The sequence below is a fragment of the Pipistrellus hanaki genome (assembly GCF_964339955.1).
Source record: "Pipistrellus hanaki genome assembly, chromosome: 16".
Classification (NCBI taxonomy): Eukaryota; Metazoa; Chordata; class Mammalia; order Chiroptera; family Vespertilionidae; genus Pipistrellus; species Pipistrellus hanaki.
The window spans coordinates 40,546,524-40,566,624 of record NC_140518.1 but is presented as its reverse complement, the minus strand read 5'-3'; the positions used below and the strand labels follow the sequence as shown (position 1 = coordinate 40,566,624).

The 20,101-nt window shown below is 38.5% G+C and overlaps 1 protein-coding gene across 3 annotated transcripts in view; it reads left to right on the top strand.

Annotated features, from left to right (window-relative positions):
- The window catches only part of LOC311611596 (myosin-8), a 111,238-nt gene that overhangs the window by 18,484 nt on the left and 72,653 nt on the right, over positions 1-20,101 (top strand). The window contains exons 31-40 of one of the 3 annotated variants that reach the window (XM_084863902.1): positions 671-854; positions 1,400-1,565; positions 1,653-1,777; positions 2,172-2,480; positions 2,568-2,771; positions 3,113-3,238; positions 3,328-3,498; positions 3,768-3,872; positions 3,998-4,093; positions 5,993-6,254. In XM_084863902.1, the coding sequence (XP_084720028.1) occupies positions 671-854; positions 1,400-1,565; positions 1,653-1,777; positions 2,172-2,480; positions 2,568-2,771; positions 3,113-3,238; positions 3,328-3,498; positions 3,768-3,872; positions 3,998-4,093; positions 5,993-6,145 (1,639 nt within the window). In that variant the 3' untranslated portion in view covers positions 6,146-6,254. Of the gene's footprint in view, positions 1-670; positions 855-1,399; positions 1,566-1,652; positions 1,778-2,171; positions 2,481-2,567; positions 2,772-3,112; positions 3,239-3,327; positions 3,499-3,767; positions 3,873-3,997; positions 4,094-5,992; positions 17,481-19,554; positions 19,803-19,890; positions 20,035-20,101 lie in introns of those variants that run through there. The other 2 variants (XM_084863904.1, XM_084863905.1) reach the window with 2 other exon arrangements.

Genomic DNA, 20,101 nt, shown 5'->3' with positions numbered 1-20,101 from the left:
TGGCTAATATACATCCATATCATTGGAATTATAATGCTTTGTTGGATGCTGTGGAAGAGATTCTGAGTTGAACTCTCAAAGCAAAATTTATATTGATTTGGGAAAGCTTTTTATTAAAGGCTTTATGAAAACTAAGAAAATAGGGGATATAATTAGACAAAAATAAAGTATATTTTACTTACATTCAATTAATATAAAAATCTCAGTACTTAATATGTATAAGAGCCTACAAGAATACTAGTACAAAGATTAGCAAAATATAAATTCTATCCTCTGGAGATCAAAATTCAGTGGAGAAGATATATATATATATATATATATATATATATATATATATATATATAACAGTAATTCAAGGTAGCTATTAAGATTCTATAAAGGACTAATGAGTCAGCTACCTTGAAGGGTAAAATGTTGCATTGGGCTGATCCTGGATTGCCTAAAAGTCAGACTACTAGTATGAAGTACAGAGATATTGAAATTTGAGTTATCTTTAGCATTTGGTTGGTAAGAGAGTGGGAATGAGTTAATACAGAACCGGACCTCCAAAACAAGTTTGAAAAGCATGGTAATAAGAGTCTGACTGTGGAAATCACTCTCTTGTACCCACTTTGAACACCGAGTTCTGCTGACGACTATCCACTTCTATTGTCCCCATTTCACTTTTCAGGAAGAAGCTGGCCCAGCGTCTGCAGGACGCCGAGGAACATGTAGAAGCTGTGAATGCCAAGTGTGCCTCCCTTGAGAAGACGAAGCAGCGGCTCCAGAATGAAGTGGAGGACCTCATGCTTGATGTGGAGAGATCTAATGCCGCCTGCGCAGCCCTGGACAAGAAGCAGAGGAACTTTGACAAGGTAATCACTGCAGAAGCTTCTGCCTCAGCATACAATTCAAGATAGCCTGCTAACATCAGTGTGCCTTACAGTGTGCCTTATTCAAACCATCTGAGGACTATACTCAGTAGCTCCTGCTTCATGGGTAGGTGGAGGGGGGGGGCAGTGTTCTTGTGGTTTCTACTGTTCCCATTCATCATAATTTTTCACCCCAGATCATCTTAATTCTCAGAGATGCTAGAATAAATGGTTTCATTACATTAAGCTTTATCCACTAAATTTCTCTCCCTTCCCCCATGGCTATTTATTTCCATTTTTTTTCATTAAGGTATTACATGTGTACATATCTTCCCATTGCCCCCTCCCCCCACTCCCATATATGCCCTCACCCCCCAGTGTCTTGCTACCATTGGTTATGTTTATATGCATGCACACAAATCCTTTGGTTGATCTCTTATCTCCCCCACCTCTCCCTAACCTTCCTGCTGTAATTTGACAGTCTGTTTGATGCTTTACTGCCTCTGTATCCACTCCACTAAATTTCTTGACCATAACTTGCCCCTCAGATCCTGGCTGAATGGAAGCAGAAGTATGAAGAAACTCATGCTGAACTTGAAGCTTCCCAGAAGGAGTCCCGCTCCCTCAGCACAGAGCTGTTCAAGATTAAGAATGCTTATGAGGAATCCTTAGACCAACTTGAAACTGTAAAGAGGGAAAATAAGAATTTGCAACGTGAGCACATTTCACCTTTTCTTTAAGAAGTAGTTAAATAATGCTTTCCCTGAATTAACAAATATCTCTATTTTTGTTCACCAACAGAGGAGATTTCTGATCTCACTGAGCAGATTGCAGAAGGAGGGAAACGTATCCATGAACTGGAAAAATTAAAGAAACAAATTGAGCAAGAAAAGTGTGAACTTCAGGCTGCTTTAGAGGAGGCAGAGGTAGGCATATTATTGTACACTCTAAAAACAGTTATGAGAAAAATTAGGGTCAATTTCACACAAGAATTGATGAATCAAGAGAAAAGAAAAATAATTTTCACTCTGCATATGAGTATGGAAATGGAGAATTGACCATGTATACAACTAACATAATTATATGTCAAGAACTATGCTATATATTTAGAAAACAAAGATGAATTAAGAGCCTTGCCATCAAGGGCACTATCAAGCTGGGGAGATAGACATACATAAAACCAACAACAGAACATTGTAGAAATTTCTATAAAAATGGAATAAAGATGTGTTACAGTGGCAAAAAAGTAGGAACTCATTCCTGTTTCTAGAATACTACATATTTCCATTCCTTACTAACATCACCCTTTCTGTCATTAAGGCCTCTCTTGAACATGAAGAGGGGAAGATCCTGCGCATCCAGCTGGAGTTGAACCAAATCAAGTCTGAAATTGACAGGAAAATTGCTGAAAAGGATGAGGAGATTGACCAACTGAAGAGAAACCACATTAGAGTGGTGGAGTCCATGCAGAGCTCGCTGGATGCTGAGATCAGGAGCAGGAATGATGCCATCAGGATCAAGAAGAAGATGGAGGGTGACCTCAATGAAATGGAAATCCAGCTGAACCATGCCAACCGCATGGCTGCTGAGGCCCTGAGGAACTACAGGAACACACAAGGCATTCTCAAGGTAAATGGGGTCAAGAGATGGTCCCAGTGCAGTTGGGGTGGCTGAAGCCCTGAGAACAAGATGTCTCAATGATCTTTCACCTCACAGGACACCCAGCTGCACCTGGACGATGCTCTCCGGGGCCAGGAGGACCTGAAGGAGCAGCTGGCCATGGTTGAGCGCAGAGCCAACCTGCTGCAGGCTGAGATTGAGGAGCTGAGGGCCACTCTGGAGCAGACAGAGAGGAGCAGGAAAATCGCAGAACAGGAGCTGCTGGATGCCAGTGAGCGTGTCCAGCTCCTGCACACCCAGGTGAATAGACAAAATAGAAGAAGAGTGAAAAATACAGAAGAAGGAAAATCAAGTTTTTGCTCACATTTTAGTGTTATTTAAAAAAAATTATTCATAGTTTCATGGAGGATAAAATTTAAAGCATTTAATATTTTTGGATTAAGAATATTTTGCTTATCTTAATTTTGACATCTAGCATTGACTGTCTTTTAAAAATATATTGGCACCTGAAATACTTTATGTAACAAGAAGGGATACCAATTAGTTAATTTAATTAACTAGTTTGTGATTTCATTAGAACAGCGGGCATCCTAATTTTTCTCTCAGGTATTTAATATTTTTAATTGTGATGTTTTAACCAGAACACCAGCCTGATCAACACCAAGAAGAAGCTGGAGACAGACATTTCCCAAATCCAGGGAGAGATGGAGGACATTGTCCAGGAAGCTCGCAATGCAGAAGAGAAGGCCAAGAAGGCCATCACTGATGTGAGCAGAGGGCAACACAGTGGTGGTCAGATTTGAATCTTAATGTGCTATCTCAGTTTTCTGAATGGTTTTAATTTACTGCTACTTAGGCGGCCATGATGGCCGAGGAGCTGAAGAAGGAGCAGGACACCAGCGCCCACCTGGAGCGGATGAAGAAGAACCTGGAGCAGACGGTGAAGGACCTGCAGCACCGTCTGGATGAGGCTGAGCAGCTGGCCCTGAAGGGCGGGAAGAAGCAGATCCAGAAACTGGAGGCCAGGGTGAGTCTTCTGATCAGCACATTTCCCACCTCATTCTAATCCAATGCATGATTTTTCAATACCTAGCACAACTGGATGATGTGTGGCATACAGAGATGAATGAGAGATATTCCTTGCTGCCAAGAACATACAAGGGGGAGATTAGACTAGGGTATCAATAACTACAAATAAAACAGAGTAAAAGAAGTACTATAGGACATTTGAAGAGTAGAAATCCATTAAATGAATGCATCATAATAAATGTCTTTAAAATGCACATTTTCTTGCAGGTACGTGAACTTGAAGGAGAAGTTGAAGGTGAACAGAAGCGCAATGTTGAAACTGTCAAGAGTCTACGCAAACATGAAAGAAGAGTAAAGGAACTCACTTACCAAGTAAGGAAAATGGCCTCTCTAGGTTTTCACCCAAGTCCACAGAGGATTGAAAACCAAACATACAACAAAATATGATGGTATTTATACTTTCAAGAAACTCACTCTTTAAAATATAATAATTTCAGACTGAGGAAGACCGCAAGAATGTACTAAGACTCCAGGATCTGGTGGATAAACTGCAAGCAAAGGTGAAAGCTTACAAGAGACAAGCTGAGGAAGCGGTGAGTTCAGAATCTCTCATGGTGATTAGGCAGCCTCCAGTTCTCAGATATGTCCAAGCTAATTTGGTTAAAGGGATGAACAAAAAAAGGGTAAAATGAGGAAAGACGAAAGGTAAATGGTTCAATGAAGGTCTAAAAAATGAGAAGAAGCCAACCATTTGATAAGCCAGGGAAATTTTTGGTTCTAAGAATGGAGAAGAACAAATGCAAAGCTTTTTGTGTAGAAAAGAGTCTGGTTCAAGAAGTAGAATAATGAGGGAAATTGCAATAGAGATAGAGCTTAAGAGCTGGCAGGAGGAGGATCACATGGTCTTCCAGGTCATGATAAGAAGTCTGGCTTTCTTTCTAAGCATAATGGGACACTGGGAAGCCGCAGGATGATTTTGCATTTGGTCAGTGATGTCCTGATTTATATTTTTTCAAAGAGTATTTTGGCTACTATATGGAGGATGATTTTGGGGTGACAAAGGTAGGTGTAGCAAAATATGGCTTGGATTAGGATAGTAGTGGAGCATACAGAGAGAAGTGGGGCTATTTTGGAGGTAAAAACTACAAAATATGCTAATAGGTTGCACTTGGGAGGTGAGAGAAAGGAAATCAAAGATAATTTGTCAAGTTATGGTTTGATTAACTAGGTGGGTGGTGTATTATTAAAATAAAAAGCTAAGGGAAGAAGAGATCTGCAGGTCTGCAAGAAGAAAACAGTAATTCTATGTTGGAAACATTGTTTGAAATACCATTATATACACCATGAATTCTTAGCATTCCACCTTATCGAATTTCCCCAGCCTGTGATTCATGAGAAATAATGATCAAGTAACATCAATTTCCCAAGTATAAAAGTATGGCTATAGAGAAATACATATCATAAATTAGTTCTTGTGTTCATTTATTAATTTTATTTTCCCCCGATCTCTAAACTTCTAAGGTCAGAGAGAGACAGAGAGGACTTAGTTAGCCTTTCTCTAGCTCCAACTTTCTTTATCTGTAAGAGGAAGAACTAAGTTTTTTCCCCTAAAAAACTTTATTTACTTATTTAAGTTTTTTTAATGTTCTAAATTTGAATGCCATATTTTGGTGGTTCTAAATGAGCCTTTTAAAAAAGTATGGTTATGAGAGTCTTAACCAGGACTGGGCTTCTCAAATTCATTGCTATATATTCAAACATAATCAGAGACCATTCTAAAACAGACTTAATCAACCTCTTGTTTAATTACTAAACTGCCTTAACTGGCAAAAATTTATACTCAAGGCTATTTGTTTGGTATAATATAGATTGCATGTCTGCATTTTTGTTCTTGTTAATCCTCACCTGAAGATATTTTCCCATTGATTTTTAGAGAAAATGGAAAGAAAGGGAAAAGACACAGAGAGAGAGAAACATTGATGTGAGAGAGACACATGATTGGTTGCCTCCTACACTTTCCCACACCAGGGCAGGGATCACTCCTGTAACTGAAGTAGTTGCCCTTGACTGAAATCAAACCCAGGACCCTTCAGTCCTCAGGCCAACACTCTACCCATTGATCCAAAAACAGCCAGGGCCATGCCAGCATTTTTAAAGGTCTGGTTCCATTCTCAGGATTTTGAAAAAAGAAGAGGCTTGAAAGTTGGCAATTTAGGAGTAGCTCTAAGATGTTTAGAAGTTCTAAAAGGAGAACTTTTAGAGCACCTTGGAGACAAATGTCACTTGTCCCTCCTTGTTATCCATGAGTTCAAGATGCATGAGAGACGTTAATACAAAAAAAGAAAAGTTTCAGACCATTTCTCTAGAGTTTTAAAAAAGGTTTGCTAACGAGTGATTCATTTTTAAGTAAAAAGAAAATTCAAGACCAACTATTGAGAAACTAGAAATTCTGAACTCTATTCACTCCTGAATGCGTTTCCATTCATTCTCAGGAGGAACAATCCAACGTCAACCTCTCCAAGTTCCGCAAGCTCCAGCACGAGCTGGAGGAGGCCGAGGAGCGGGCTGACATCGCAGAGTCCCAGGTCAACAAGCTGCGGGTGAAAAGCCGCGAGGTTCACACAAAAATCATAAGTGAAGAGTAATTCACCCAAATGTTGAAAAGTGACCAAAGAAATGCACAAAATGTGAAAATCTTTGTCACTCTGTTTTGTACTTACAGTTTTTGCAAATAAAAAATTTATTTGCAAAGAATTTGTGTTTCATTTTCCCCCGACTGTGTCAAAGTTACCTTTTTAGGCATCAAATAAAAAAACAAACATTTTGCTTGCATCTAATGGAGAAGGATTTAGTCACCAAAAAAAAAAAAAGAGGTGATAGGGGCAGCCATACAAGTATGCTCTAACCCATACATGCCCCTGGGGGTGGGGGGGTAGGTGAAAGCTAGAGGCAGACCTTATGCATACAGAACAGTCAGTACCTGTTAAACCTCACTTGGCAGATTTCTCTAAGCAAAGTAAACAGTCTTGATCCCAAAGCTGAGTAAAAATAGGGTAAAACATGAATTGCCAACACAAAATAAAAGAGAAAGTAAAAAATGTGGATAAGACACTTTAAAATACAAACTCTTCACTATAATGATATGAACTATTAAGTTGTCATTAGAATCGCTACGGGGGAAATATGTTCTATATTTTATGGTCCAATGTATTTATTTATTTAATCCTCACCTGAGTATATTTTTTTCCATTGCTTTTTAGAGATAGTGGAATAGAGGGAGGGAGAGAGAAAGATCAATGTGAGAGAGACATTGACTGGCTGCTTCCCGCATGAGCCCCAAATGGGGGCAGGGAGCGAACCCACAACCCAGGTACCTGCCCTTGACCAGAAATTGAACCCAACACCCTTCAGTCCATGAATCGACACTCCGACCACTGAGCAACAGTGGCCAGGGCACTGGTCCTTTTTAAATATGAGATTTTTTTCTTTTTTGTTACCTACAGATGTTTAGTTGTTTGTTATACCGAGTCTCCTCTCTTGTTATTACATCAGAAGGTAAACAGGAGTGAAAAATGAACGTATTGTAAGTATTTGTTCTTTTCTTTGAAAACTGCTGCATCTTTTACAAGGCTTCCTCATAGAACTTCTGATAGCAAAAGAAGGCCAATTAATATTTTTTAAAAGTCTGTTTCCTACTCTCATTTTATCTTTAGGTTGCTACATTGTACCTTTCTGTGGTGTTATGACAATTATCATCATGATTATAATGTATAACCTCATTATAGCTATAATTGAAAAGTATAAAATCTGTGGCATTACTACTACAGATTTACATGTACTGAGGTTAGCATGGGCCTTCTGTTTATCTCATTTTTTAGCAGACAGGGAGCAAACAAGAATCTTGTCCATTAGGACTTAACAGAGATCTTACAAGAACACTATACAACCTACTTAAGAGAAACAATATAAAACGAAATGTTTTAAATCTTGTTATCCAGTAGGTTAAATTATTCAGCTGAACACTTCTGGACCTCAGTTCCTGGGGAAGTTTCCCTCTGGCTTCACTTATTTTGTAGTGATCATTGGATAGATTAACACTACATCTTGAGCTAACTTTAAAGTAATTTATAAAACAACTGGCCTTAATATATTATCCAATTTTCTGCTAAAAGTTACAATCTATTAGTCCAATTCCTTATTGCTATTTCATTTGGTTATTCACTTAATGAGGAAATGAATAAATAGGCAAATGTTCAGCAAGAGGCAGGAAAAGAAGATAGAATCTGATAATAGTAGCTACTCTTTGTTGTACCCTCACCTAATACTGACCATCCTGGAAAAACGGGATTTCTTATATTCCTAGGAACATTCCCCTCATTGCTTGGCTTACATTGAAACCTGCTCCTCTCTGAAATCAAAGCTTCCCTGGAAACTCTCTTAAGAGATAAACATTATCCTTTCATTATTTAAGAATTCCGTAGTCCCAAGTGAGACACAAAATCTCCCCCACTCTATTGGACCTTTTCGTAAACTCCCCCTTAATCCTATTTTCTCTAGTTATTGTCTCATTTCCCTACTTTCCTTTACAACAAAATTTCTCAAGAATTGTGGATACACTCTGACTCCATTTCCTCACCTCCTTCCTTCTCTTCCACTGACTCCAATCTGGCTTTTGCTCTCTCCACTCTACCTATATGGATTTCACATGATCCTATGACTTCTTTGCTGCTAACTCAAATGAATCCTTAATTAAATCAACCTTCCAATTGAATATTATGCATCTGATCATTCTCTCTTCTTTTTAAATTTTTAAAATCCTCACCCAAAGCTATGTTTTTATTGATTTTTAGATAGAGAGGAAGGGAGAGAGGGAGGGAGAAAGAGAAACATCGATCAGTTCCATCTGTATGCAACCCAACCACCCTAACCAAAGATTTGACTCACATTCTTTCTTATCTCTCCTATTCAGTTATTCCATCCTGTGTTCTCTCTCCTGTTCAGTTATTACATTTTGTTCTCTCTCTCCCTCTCCCCTCTCATTTATTGCATCCTTTTTTTCTTTTTTAAATTTAAATTCTTTATTGTTTAATGTATTATGTAAGTCTCCTTTTATCCCCATTGACCACTCCCCAGCCACCCCCACCACCCAGCACATGCCCTTACCACCACCCGTCAGTGTCCATTGGTTATACTCATTTGCATGCATACAAGTCCTTTGGTTGATCTCTTACCCCCTCACCTTCCGCTTTCCCTCATAGGTTGACAGTCTGTTCAATGTTTCTATGACTCTGGTTCTATTTTGTTCATCAGTTTATATTGTTCATTATATTCCACAAATGAGTGAGATCATGTGATAATTATTTTTCTATGACTGACTTATTTTGCTTAGCATAATGCTCTCCAGGTCCATCCATGCTGTTGCAAATGGTTAGAATTCCTTCTTTTTTATAGCAGCATAGTATTCCATTGTGTAGATGTAGCACATTTTTTCTAATCCACTCATCTACCGATGGGCACTTAGGCTTTTTATAAATCCTAGCTATTATAAATTATGCTTCTGTGAACACAGGGGTGCATATATCCTTTCTGATTGGTGTTTATGTTTTCTTGGAATATAGTCCTAGAAATGGGATTACTGGGTCAAATGGAAGTTCCTTTTTTAATTTTTTGAGGAAATACCATAGTGTTTTTTCCACAATGGCTGCACCAGTCTTCATTCCCACCAGCAATGCAATAGGGGTCCTTTTTCTCCCCATCCTCTCCAGCACTTATTTGTTGATTTATTGATGATAGCCATTCTGATAGATGTGAGATGGTACCTCATGGTCATTTTGATTTGCATCTCTCGGATTATTAGTGACTTTGAGCATATTTTCATATGTCTCGTGGTCTTCTGTATGCCCTCTTTCAAAAAGTGTCTATTTAGGTCCTTTGCCCATTTTTTGATTGGGTTGTTTATCTTCTTCTTGTTAAGTTGTATGAGTTCACTATAAATTTTGGAGATTAAACCCTTATCAGAAATAACATTGGCAATTACACTGAGTGGCCCGATTGTTATGACCTCCCCACCAGTACTTCATTGGGCCACCTTTTGCCTTCAATACTGCAGCGATTATTCTTGACATTGACTCTACGAGTTGTTGAAAGGTGATGAGAGGAATCTGACACCATGCCTGATGAATAGCACTGTCCGGTTCTGTGAAATTTTATGGTTGTGGAACCAGCTGCCTGATGGCTCTTTTAACTTCGTCCCACAAATGCTCAATTGGATTGAGATCTGGTGATTGTGGGGGCCACCTAAGCAAGGTAAAGGCTCCCTCGTGTTCTTGAAACAACTCCTGCACAATATGAGCACTGTGGCATGGCGAATTGTCTTGTTGGAAGAAGCCATCTCCATTGGGATACACCAACAACATGAGAGGATGAACTTGGATCAGTAATGATATTTAGGTATGTTGTGCTATTCATACATTGGTCCACATGAATTAAAGGGCTCAAATCATGCCAGGAAAACATGCTCCAAACCATAACACTGCCCCCACCAGCTTGAAGGGTTGTACTCATGCATATAAGGTGCATATTTTTAGGCGATTTCTGAGAAATTCTCTCTCTGCCATCTGCATGATGCAAGTGGAAACACGATTCATCAGACCCACATGACTTTTCCAATGCTTGACTGTCCAATCCTTGGGTTCCTGTGTGAATTGGAGACATTTAATCTTGGTAACTGCAAAGGTGTTCAAACAGGCCTTGGGCTTCCATATCCCATATGATGCAGTGTTCGGCTAATTTACCTACAAACATCAGGTGGTCATAATAATCTGGCCACTTAGTGTATGTTTGACCATACAGTGGCTCTCTCGTTGTTTTGTTGATGGCTTCTTTTGCTGTGCAGAAGCTTTTTATTTTTATGTAGTCCCATTTGTTTATTTTCTCCTTAGTTTCTATTGCCCTAGGAGTTGTATCAGTAAATATTGCTACAAAAATATTTGCTATTTTGCTGCCTATGGCTTATTCTAGGACTTGTATGGTTTCCCATCTTATGTTTAAGCCTTTATCCATTTGAGTTTATTTTTGTGTATGGTGTATCTTGGTGATATAGTTTAATTTTTTGCATGTATCTGTCAAATTTTCCCAACACCATTTATTGAAGAGACTATCTTGACTCCATAGTATGCTCTTGCCTCATCAAATATTAAGTGAGCATAATGACTTGGGTCGATATCTGAGTTCTCTGTTCTTTTCCATTGGTATATATGTCTGTTCTTGTGCCAACAACAGGCAGTTTTGAGAACAGTGGTTTTGTAATATAGCTTGATATCTGGTATTGTGATCCCTCCAACTTTGTCTTTCTTTCTCAAGATTGCTGCAGCTATTTGGGGTCTTTTTTAATTCCAGATGAATTTTTGGAGAGTTTGTTCTAGGTCTTTGAAGTATGCCATTGGTATTTTAATGGGGATTGCATTGAATCTATAAATTGCTTTGGGTAGTATAGACATTTTAATGATGTTGATTCTTTCAATTTATGAACTTGGTATATTCTTCCATTTGTTTATATCTTCCTCTATCTCTTCTTTCAGTGTCCTGTAATTTTCTGAGTACATGTCATTTTTCTCCTGTATTAAATTTATTCCTGGGTATTTTAATTTTTTTTGTAATGGTAAATGGAATTTTTTTTTTTTAGTTTCTCTTTCTGTGAGCTCATTATCTATAATACTAAAAACATAATATGCAAATCAACCAAATGATCAAACAGCAGAAAAACTGTTTGGATGACCTTCTGGACAACCATGCTATGACATACACTGGCACCAGGCCAGCCAAGATGGTTGTGATGTGATTGGTCCAGGGGGCCGCCATCACCCCACAATCACTCCACAGAGGGAGGCTTAGGCCACTGGCCAGCAGGGTGATCAATCAGGGGGCTCCGTAATTGCCCCCAAAGAGGGAGACCCAGGCCACTGGTCAGGGGGGTGATTGATGAGGGGGGCTCTGTGATCACCCAAAGAGGGAGGTCCAGGCCACTGGCCAGCGGGGCAATCAATCAGTGGGCTCCATAATTGCCCCAAAGAGGGAGGCCCAGGCTACCCTCTGTGGGACAAACAATTGGGGGGGCTCCACAGAACAAGGGAACTGTGGGTGTGTGGTGGTGGACATGAGCAGCACCAGGCCAACGTGAGTCTGGGTGGTGGGGAGGGTGGAAGGGGTAAGAGATGGGGTCGTGAGGCAGCTGGAATCCCTAGGCAGCCAGGGCTGTGAAGGCCTATCCTAGCATGAATTTCATGCAATGGGCATCTAGTTGGTGTATAAAAAAGCCTTAGATTTCTAGGTGTTAATTTTGTATCCTGCTACATTGCCAAATTCATTTATTAGTTCTAGTAGTTTTTGATGGAGTCTTTGGGGTTTTAGATGTACAATATTGAAAGTTCTTCATTATCTGCTAATAATGACAATTTTACTTCTTTTCCAATTTGGATGCTTTTTATTTTTTCTTCTTGTCTGATTGTCATGGCTTGCACTTCCAATACTATGCCGAACAGTAGTCAAAGTGGGCATCCATGTCTTGTTCCTACTCTTAGGGGAAATGGTTTTAGTTTTTGCTCCTCTTCTTGTTATTCTATACATATGTTGCTTCATATAATGTTGTAACAAAGCTCTTTCAGGCTCTCTTCCTGCCTTTTGATTTTTTCTCTAATTGCAGTTCAGGTTGTATGTGTTTTTCTTCCTTGTCTTCTAATTAATTAATTTGGTCCACCGCTTCTCCTCGTCTACTGTTGAAAGCTTCCATATTGTTTTTTTTTATTTTTATTGTAGTCATATCACTCTTTATTTTCTCCTTACAGGTTGTTGATTTTCTCATCTATAATATATGGTTTATGAACTGTATCACCCTTATTCTGGATTCTTTTTCTGAATTTCATTTAGTTCATTTCTAGTGCTTCCTCCTTTTCTTTCCTTTGGGGATTTTTCTTCTGTCTCCTCATTTTTGCTTTCACGAAAGGATCTAGGTGTTGTGTCGCATGGGGCCTGAGGTTGCTACGGTGGGCATGGTGGTGGGTTGCACAGTCATGGGCAGCAGCTGTTCCTCAGGTGGTTGTGGCAGTGGCTGCTCGTGGGGCAGCAGCTCCTTGCGTGGTCGCAGGGCTGCTGCATCTCACACAGTCATGGGCAGTGGCTGCTCCTTCTGGATAAAATATTGATCAGCTAATATTTTATTCCCACTGCCCAAGGGAGCTGGAGCAGGGGGTGGAGGGCGCAAAGAGACATTGACTGCAAGGGAAACAGAGGGATTCCTGGGTGCTGACAGAGTTCAAATTATTGATCTGGATGGATGCTTGGTTACTGCCTTGATCCCCATACCTGGCTAGGGTGCATGGAAGAGGCAAAAAAAGGACTTCTCACATTGATGTTTCTCACTCTGTTTCTACTCTCACACCCCACTTCTACTCTCTCTAAAAAAATCAATGGAAAAATATTCTTAGGTGAGGATTAACAAAAAAAAAAAAAAAGAAAAAAAAGAAAAAAGAAAAGGTACTGTTAGCAGCAGCTTCAGAGCTTCTCTATTACATCCTTTCTTATTTCTCCTCTCTAATTACTATATCTGTCTTATCTCTTCTTTTCAGTTAGTCATCCTATCTTTGTCTCCTACTCAGTCAATGCATTTTACCTTGTCTCTCCTCTTCAGTTAATACATGTCGTACCTATCCTGTTACTCAAAGCAAGTTCAAATTTTAGAGTGATAAGTCATATAGTCATCACTGCCTTTATCATTATCAAGATCTGTACTTTCACGAAAATCCCAATTTCAAGCATCCCATTAAGACTCTACATAAATTACCAAAGCATAAAGAAGAAATATATATTCTGAATAGGCATATATATATATATATTCAGAATATATATTTCTTATTTATGCTTTGGTAATTTATATATATATATATATATATATATATATATATATATATATGTACTTAATCAGTAATTAATAAGCTTTATCAAGAAAGTACCAGGCCCAAATGCTTTTATTAGTGAATTCTACCAATCATTTAAGAGAAACGACACCAATTTGTCACAGTGTCTTTAAGAAAATAAAAACAAAGAGAAGATTTTCTTACACATTCTGTGAGTCTAAAATGGCCCCAGTAACAAAACAAGATAAAGACATTACAAGACAGAAAAACTACAAATCAATATATATCATGAACATAGATGCAAAAATCCCCAACAAAATATTAAGAAACTGTATCCAACAGTACATAAAAAGCACTACACACCACAACCAACAGGGATTTATTTCATTCAATCTCTACCCAATATCTCCTCATTTCCAGTTCACCTACTCTAAATATTCCATCCCTACAATTCTTTGACATCATCACAACCACCTATCCATTGACCTCTACCTTTTTTCATTGTTCTATGTCCCCTTATATTCTTATTTTCTTCCTTTTTCAAGCTTAACTTTCATGGTCTAATATTATAATCACTCACTTGACTCTTTGCTCCTCTCTCTCTATATTTCACTCTTCATATTTTCTATGGTCATCTCCAACAACTAAAGTTGCTGGAGAAAAAAATACAAATCTCCACGCCTAGACCGGTTTGGCTCAGCGGTATAGCATCTGTCTGCAGACTGAAAGGTTCCGGTCAAGGGCATGTACATTGGTCGTGGGCACATCCCCAGTAGGGGGTGTGCAAGAGGCAGCTGGTCGATGTTTCTCTCTCATCTACATTTCTAGCTCTCTATCTCTCTCCCTTCCTCTCTGTAAAAAAATCAATAAAATATATATTAAAAAAAATACAAATCTCCTGAACTGTACTCATTTTAACTTCATGATAATAGCACAGTATTTCTGGGCAAGTCTTGAAAATGAACTTCACATCTTCTATCTGTATATCCACTACATCTCTTCCACTGCCCTTCTCTCAGTCAAAAATCTTGCCTCATACTTCATTAAGAAAATATCTAGAAGCAAGCAACTAGAAACTCCATCTTCCTTCAAACTTCTATCCAAATGTCACCGTATTGTAGAAGCTGGCTTGTTACAATACTCTTTCCCCTTTACTCTGCTTTATTTTTCTATTTACACTTACTACTAAATTGCTTGTTGACTTATTTGTTTGTGTATGTTTTCCTCCATTCACTGAAATTGTCTTGAGGACATAGGATTTGCCAATTTTTATAGCAACACCCTGTGCTAGGACAGGGCTGACGTGTAGTGGACATTCAATAAATATATATTGAATAGGCAAATGCACCCACATGTTAGAATGAGAACTCTAAATGGTAGCAAGCAGTTGACTTAAAAATAAATATACAGCTTCTTTTCAGTAGTGATGACTCATTGGAGTCCCAGAGAAATTTAAAAGAAATCTAACAAGGTGTCTAGCATGACAATATCACCTCAGTAAGATTACTGAAGTCATATTGTCATGCTGGACCTTAATAAAACTTCTCAAGTCATATTGTCATGCTGGACACCACAGAAACTAAGACGTAAGCATTTCTTCAACCTAGTTCCCAACTGTATTTTTTAAAACACAACTTATATAAGAAAAACATAACAACAACAAAAATAGTCTTGCTCATTGACAATTCCTAAATACCATCTGTCCTCAGCCCTTTACTACCACTTTGACCCTCTGGGCATATTCGGGAAATTATCAGCATGCCATTCTGACCTTTACCTCTAATAAGAAATGTCTGCTTCAGCAGCCCATGGTGAACACTATGCTAAGAATTTTTAATATATATCTATGTATGTGTATAAATTAAATGAGGTTACATAAAAATTGGGTACAGTTTCCATTTACAATATAGTAAAAGAATCTATAATACATATATTACTTATATATATAAGTAACATATACTATAAATTAATGATGTGATCTAATTTAATTCATACAACTCTATAAGGTGAATATTAGATTTTCACCATATTTATGTATTTAATTGATAAAGATCGCAGGAGACTATAATATTTCAGAATCTTGAGGATAATGAGAAATGCTAGAGAGAAGCTTTTATCCAGACTGCTTAAATATAGCATCCAAAATCACTCTCCTTCCTACCCATACCTACTCATAAAGAACCACACACATACAAGAATACTTAGTGTTAATATCCTGCATTTCCAATGTAGACAGTCATTAGAAAAGCAAGTGTGAGAGAAACTCTTCTCCCTCATCCAAGCTTTGCAGAGTTCCCTGAGCGACTCCTGGTGGTCCATGCCAGTCTCTATTACAGTATCACTGTAGTTTTAGAATGTTCAAGATCTGCATGATGAGTCTATCTGCGATTGGGCAGAGTCCCCATTAGCCAGAGCTAATGATTTAGTCTGAGTGTCTTAATCTCATCCACAGTTTATTTTATCTTTCAGTTCTCAAAGTATTGGGAACATGTTTCATAACATTTATGTCTATAATTTAGATATTAAATTGCAAAAGAAGTAAAAATGAGTGAGTCATCAAAATCTTAAGTTAAATAAAAACCAGAATATGTTTCTTCTTTCTAGATTAAAGTCTAACATTTTGGGTAAGTCACTAGATTTCTGTGAATAATTTCCATGGATATTAAAAAAAGAAGTCTGACCAACTATTCCACAGCATTGTGTCAAAAGTAAAAAAAAAGGTAGAAACAATTCAAGCTATCATGTGTTAAAGAAAAATTCCAAGTTAATAGTTTGTATAAAAACTGTGATCACATTAATCAGTAATTTAAGCTAGCCAAAGACAGTTGAAATATCACACCAGATCTTAGGGACACACCGAGAGTAGATAGATTTCCTGTCATATTCAGCAACAGCTGTGTATGTGGCAAAACCACCAAAATCCAATTCACAAGTATCTTGCTCATATGTGATAGCCCACTCACCTTCTCGTTGCACTAAGAGTATTGTGGATACCACGTCTTTCCTCTCACATTAAGTAAAAATATGTAGTACCCACCTCATTAGAGCTACAGCTAGCCATGAGGATTTTCCCGTGAACTAGGAATGCACATTTGTGTCTCCTTCCATTACGCAGTGGAAACATGCATGGAACATCACACGGCACTCTGTTATGCCCTCAGTGCAAACATATGAGTTGGAGATATCCATGGCAAGAACTCCAGAAAAGGAACAGAAGTGTTTATATCTATTCTAAATCCTTTACTACCCCCCCACTGCTCCATCACCACCCTAATCTAAGAATTCACTTTCTCCTTCATGTTTAGACTTCAGACTTTAAAAAAATCTATCGCCTGTGCTTCCAAAATCTGGACCTGGGCAAGGAATTGTGCCTTAATAGCTATCACTCACTACTTCCAATTAAAGTGTTAGATCTAAAATTTATCGCAGCTTCTCAATGGCTCAAAGTGCTAACAAATCAATTAGTCCTAAACTCCTCACGTCAGGCTCATTCTGCCAGGCCAATTTTATACACAGGAGAGTAAGTGGGAACCTGGCTTCCAATTCTGTGATGAATGATGCAAAAGCAAAGCTGGAGAAACAGCCTCAGAAGCCCTGAATCCCCATCCCCTATCAAATGCCTATTAAAAAAAAAACAAACCCAGTTCATCCTGTCAAATTATTTATGGGTGACAACAAATATTTCTAATTATATCCATTCACAGCTACAGTCAGTGAATATTGTGCAAAGAGATTGCCAAAAAAAACATTTTGCCAAGTAGGTTCCTAGCTAGGACAGCTGAGGTGGTTGCTGTGTTTGCAGAATGGCTCTATAAAAGTGGAACCAGGGTGCCTCTGTCCTGTCCCTCCTTAAAATTCCTTAAGGTTCGTATACATGGAAGAGAACTTGGCTAGTTTTACATTCCTGGTAATTATTCACTTAAGGGAGAGTGTTGTTTCCAAATTTTAATTTTTCTTTGCAACTTTCCTCAATATGACATTGTGCACAATAATGACATTCTCTTGCTTTTCTTTCAACAGTAGTTGTCTGTTTTGAGCCTGCCACCTTCTCCATCTGGTAACACGAGAGGTAAGTGTTATCTATTATTACACTCTAAAGAACAAAGGGATACCTGTATTGCTAGTCTTAAAGAGCTAACATTTTATATCTTTGTTTAGTAATGGGAATAGGATACAAGGAGCAGCTTCTCTTTAAAAATGGCGTCTCATGAAATTTTAACTGTTGAGACCATTTAACCACACAAAATGCAATGACTCTTGTCTTTTACACGTGTTAGAACTTCAGGAAGAATACAATGATCACATGTAACATTTAATGTGTACTACTGCCGCAACTAAAACAGTAAGGACATATCAGAGAGATAGAATGGTAATTTCAACCAAACAGTGGGTTGATCTGAAAGTCAAAATTTCTAGGTGCCAGCCCAGGCTTTTCACTGACTCCAGTTGCCCGGTCAAGCCAGTTGGCATTTATGTATTTTGAAATAGGGTATTGCAATGGAATTAGCACTAAGAAGTCCTAATGTGAACTTAGGAGGACGGGACTCATGTCCGAGTACTACCACTTACACCTGCATGTCACTGAATGACCCTTCCCCTTTCTGAGCCTTAGTTCCTTTACCAGTAAAATGAGGAGGCTGGATGACTGCTAAGGTCCCTCTGGCTCTTGCCATCTGTCAATGGTTTTCCAGGGTCTCCTCCCATAGAACCAAACACATTTAATAAACCTCCCCCAACTCTATGTATTGGGATATGTACTTTTTGTATTATGTTAGGAATATACATAATGATGTAAATCTACGATACATTTAATAATTATTTTTTAAAAGTTTACATTTAAGTACACAGCTATGTTCATTTAGAAAAGAATAGAAAACAGTTTATGTAGGAGTGTTGTTTGTTGAACTTGAGGCAATTACCACCGTGCAGGTGAATTCAAGGACTTTTGCAACAAGCCTCAGGATCTTGGGGGCTTGTGACCCACAAACTTGGAAATGACTGATTTTGACACTAGATGGGAACAGCAATGTCCTTCCTGTGTTTTGTGGATGCACTGTATATGGTCATCACTACATGATAGTTAATTCAAAATTGCCTGATGCAAAAACAAACCTATAAACAAACAAAAAAAAGTAACAGAATAACATTTTTCCTTTGAAGAAAAGCTTTTCTCTAACAACTTTTTAAAGTTGTCTTTTGTTTAGCCACTATTTCTGACTTTTACACAATTTAGAAACTAATAAAAGATAACTTTGACTTAGGGTAGAATTATGTGTTGGGTTTTCAGCTTTATTGTACTTACTTTCCCCTTTAATTATCTAATACTTGTCAGTTAACTAGGACTTTATTTGTGTTTATAAGGGGCTTTCAACCTGGACAATGTCCTCAAAGAACAGATGTACCTTTCAAACATCTAAATTTAATATCTTTTTACACGCAGCTTATCCATCCAACTTTAATCATTTGAGGCAGGAAGAATATTTGTTTAAATAATTGAGTGTTTTTAAATAAGTTCGTTTAGATTGTGAAGCCATTGTTCACAGTTGTTTTCCATTACTTTGTATCATCACAATGTCAAAAATGGGGGTGTATGGGGAAAAGGAAAGAAAAGAAAAGCATAAAGAGAAAAAGTTCTGAACACACTTGGGGCATTACAAATGTTGCTGATTGAAACATCAATTCCTGCACATTTCTCAATTGATACAAAAGATAAAATGAAGGCTAAAAATGTCACAAAAATTAAGCTACTAGTATAAGACTTTCAAATCAATGATCTAATCTTTCAGAACCTTTACATAGGACACAGAAGTGATCCCTAAAAGCAGGGGTGAGGCCCTAGCTGTTTTGACTCAGGACATGGTGTCAGCCTGAGGACTGAATGGTACCTGGTTTGACTCCTGTCAATGACACATGCTCAGGTTGTGGGCTCAATCACAGTAGGAAGCATGCAGGAGACAGTCAATCAATGATTCTTATCATTGATGTTTCTATCTCTCTCTCCCTCTCCCTTCCTCTCTGAAACAAACAAACAAACAACCAGGGGTGAGGAAATAAGCATGGCCATGAAGCCCATTAACCACAGTCCAGAGCGATAGGACAATGCCCACCCACACCCTGGGCACAACTGCGTTTCTTCCCTCCAGGTGCACCTGATCCTGTACTGTGTTGCCCTCAATAACCTGCAGCCATGAGTTCTGACTCTGAGATGGCAGTTTTTGGGGCGGCTGCTCCTTACCTCCGAAAACCGGAAAAGGAGCGAATTGAAGCCCAGAATAAGCCCTTTGATGCCAAGAATTCTGTCTTTGTGGTGGATCCTAAGGAATCCTATGTGAAAGCAACAGTGCAGAGCAGGGAAACGGGGAAGGTGACGGTCAAGACTGAAGGAGGAAATGTGAGTTTAAAAAAAAAGGACGGAGCGGCATAAATGACCTTTTTCTACTACTTAGTTGATACACATTGGCTCCTTCTTTTCTTAACAGACGGTCACAGTGAAGGATGACCAAGTCTTCTCCATGAACCCTCCCAAATACGACAAGATCGAGGACATGGCCATGATGACCCACTTGCACGAGCCCGCTGTGCTGTACAACCTCAAAGAGCGCTACGCAGCCTGGATGATCTACGTGAGCGCCCCTTGACATTACTTTTCAATTACTCTTTGAACTGTGTTAGCTAAGACACATTAGACTT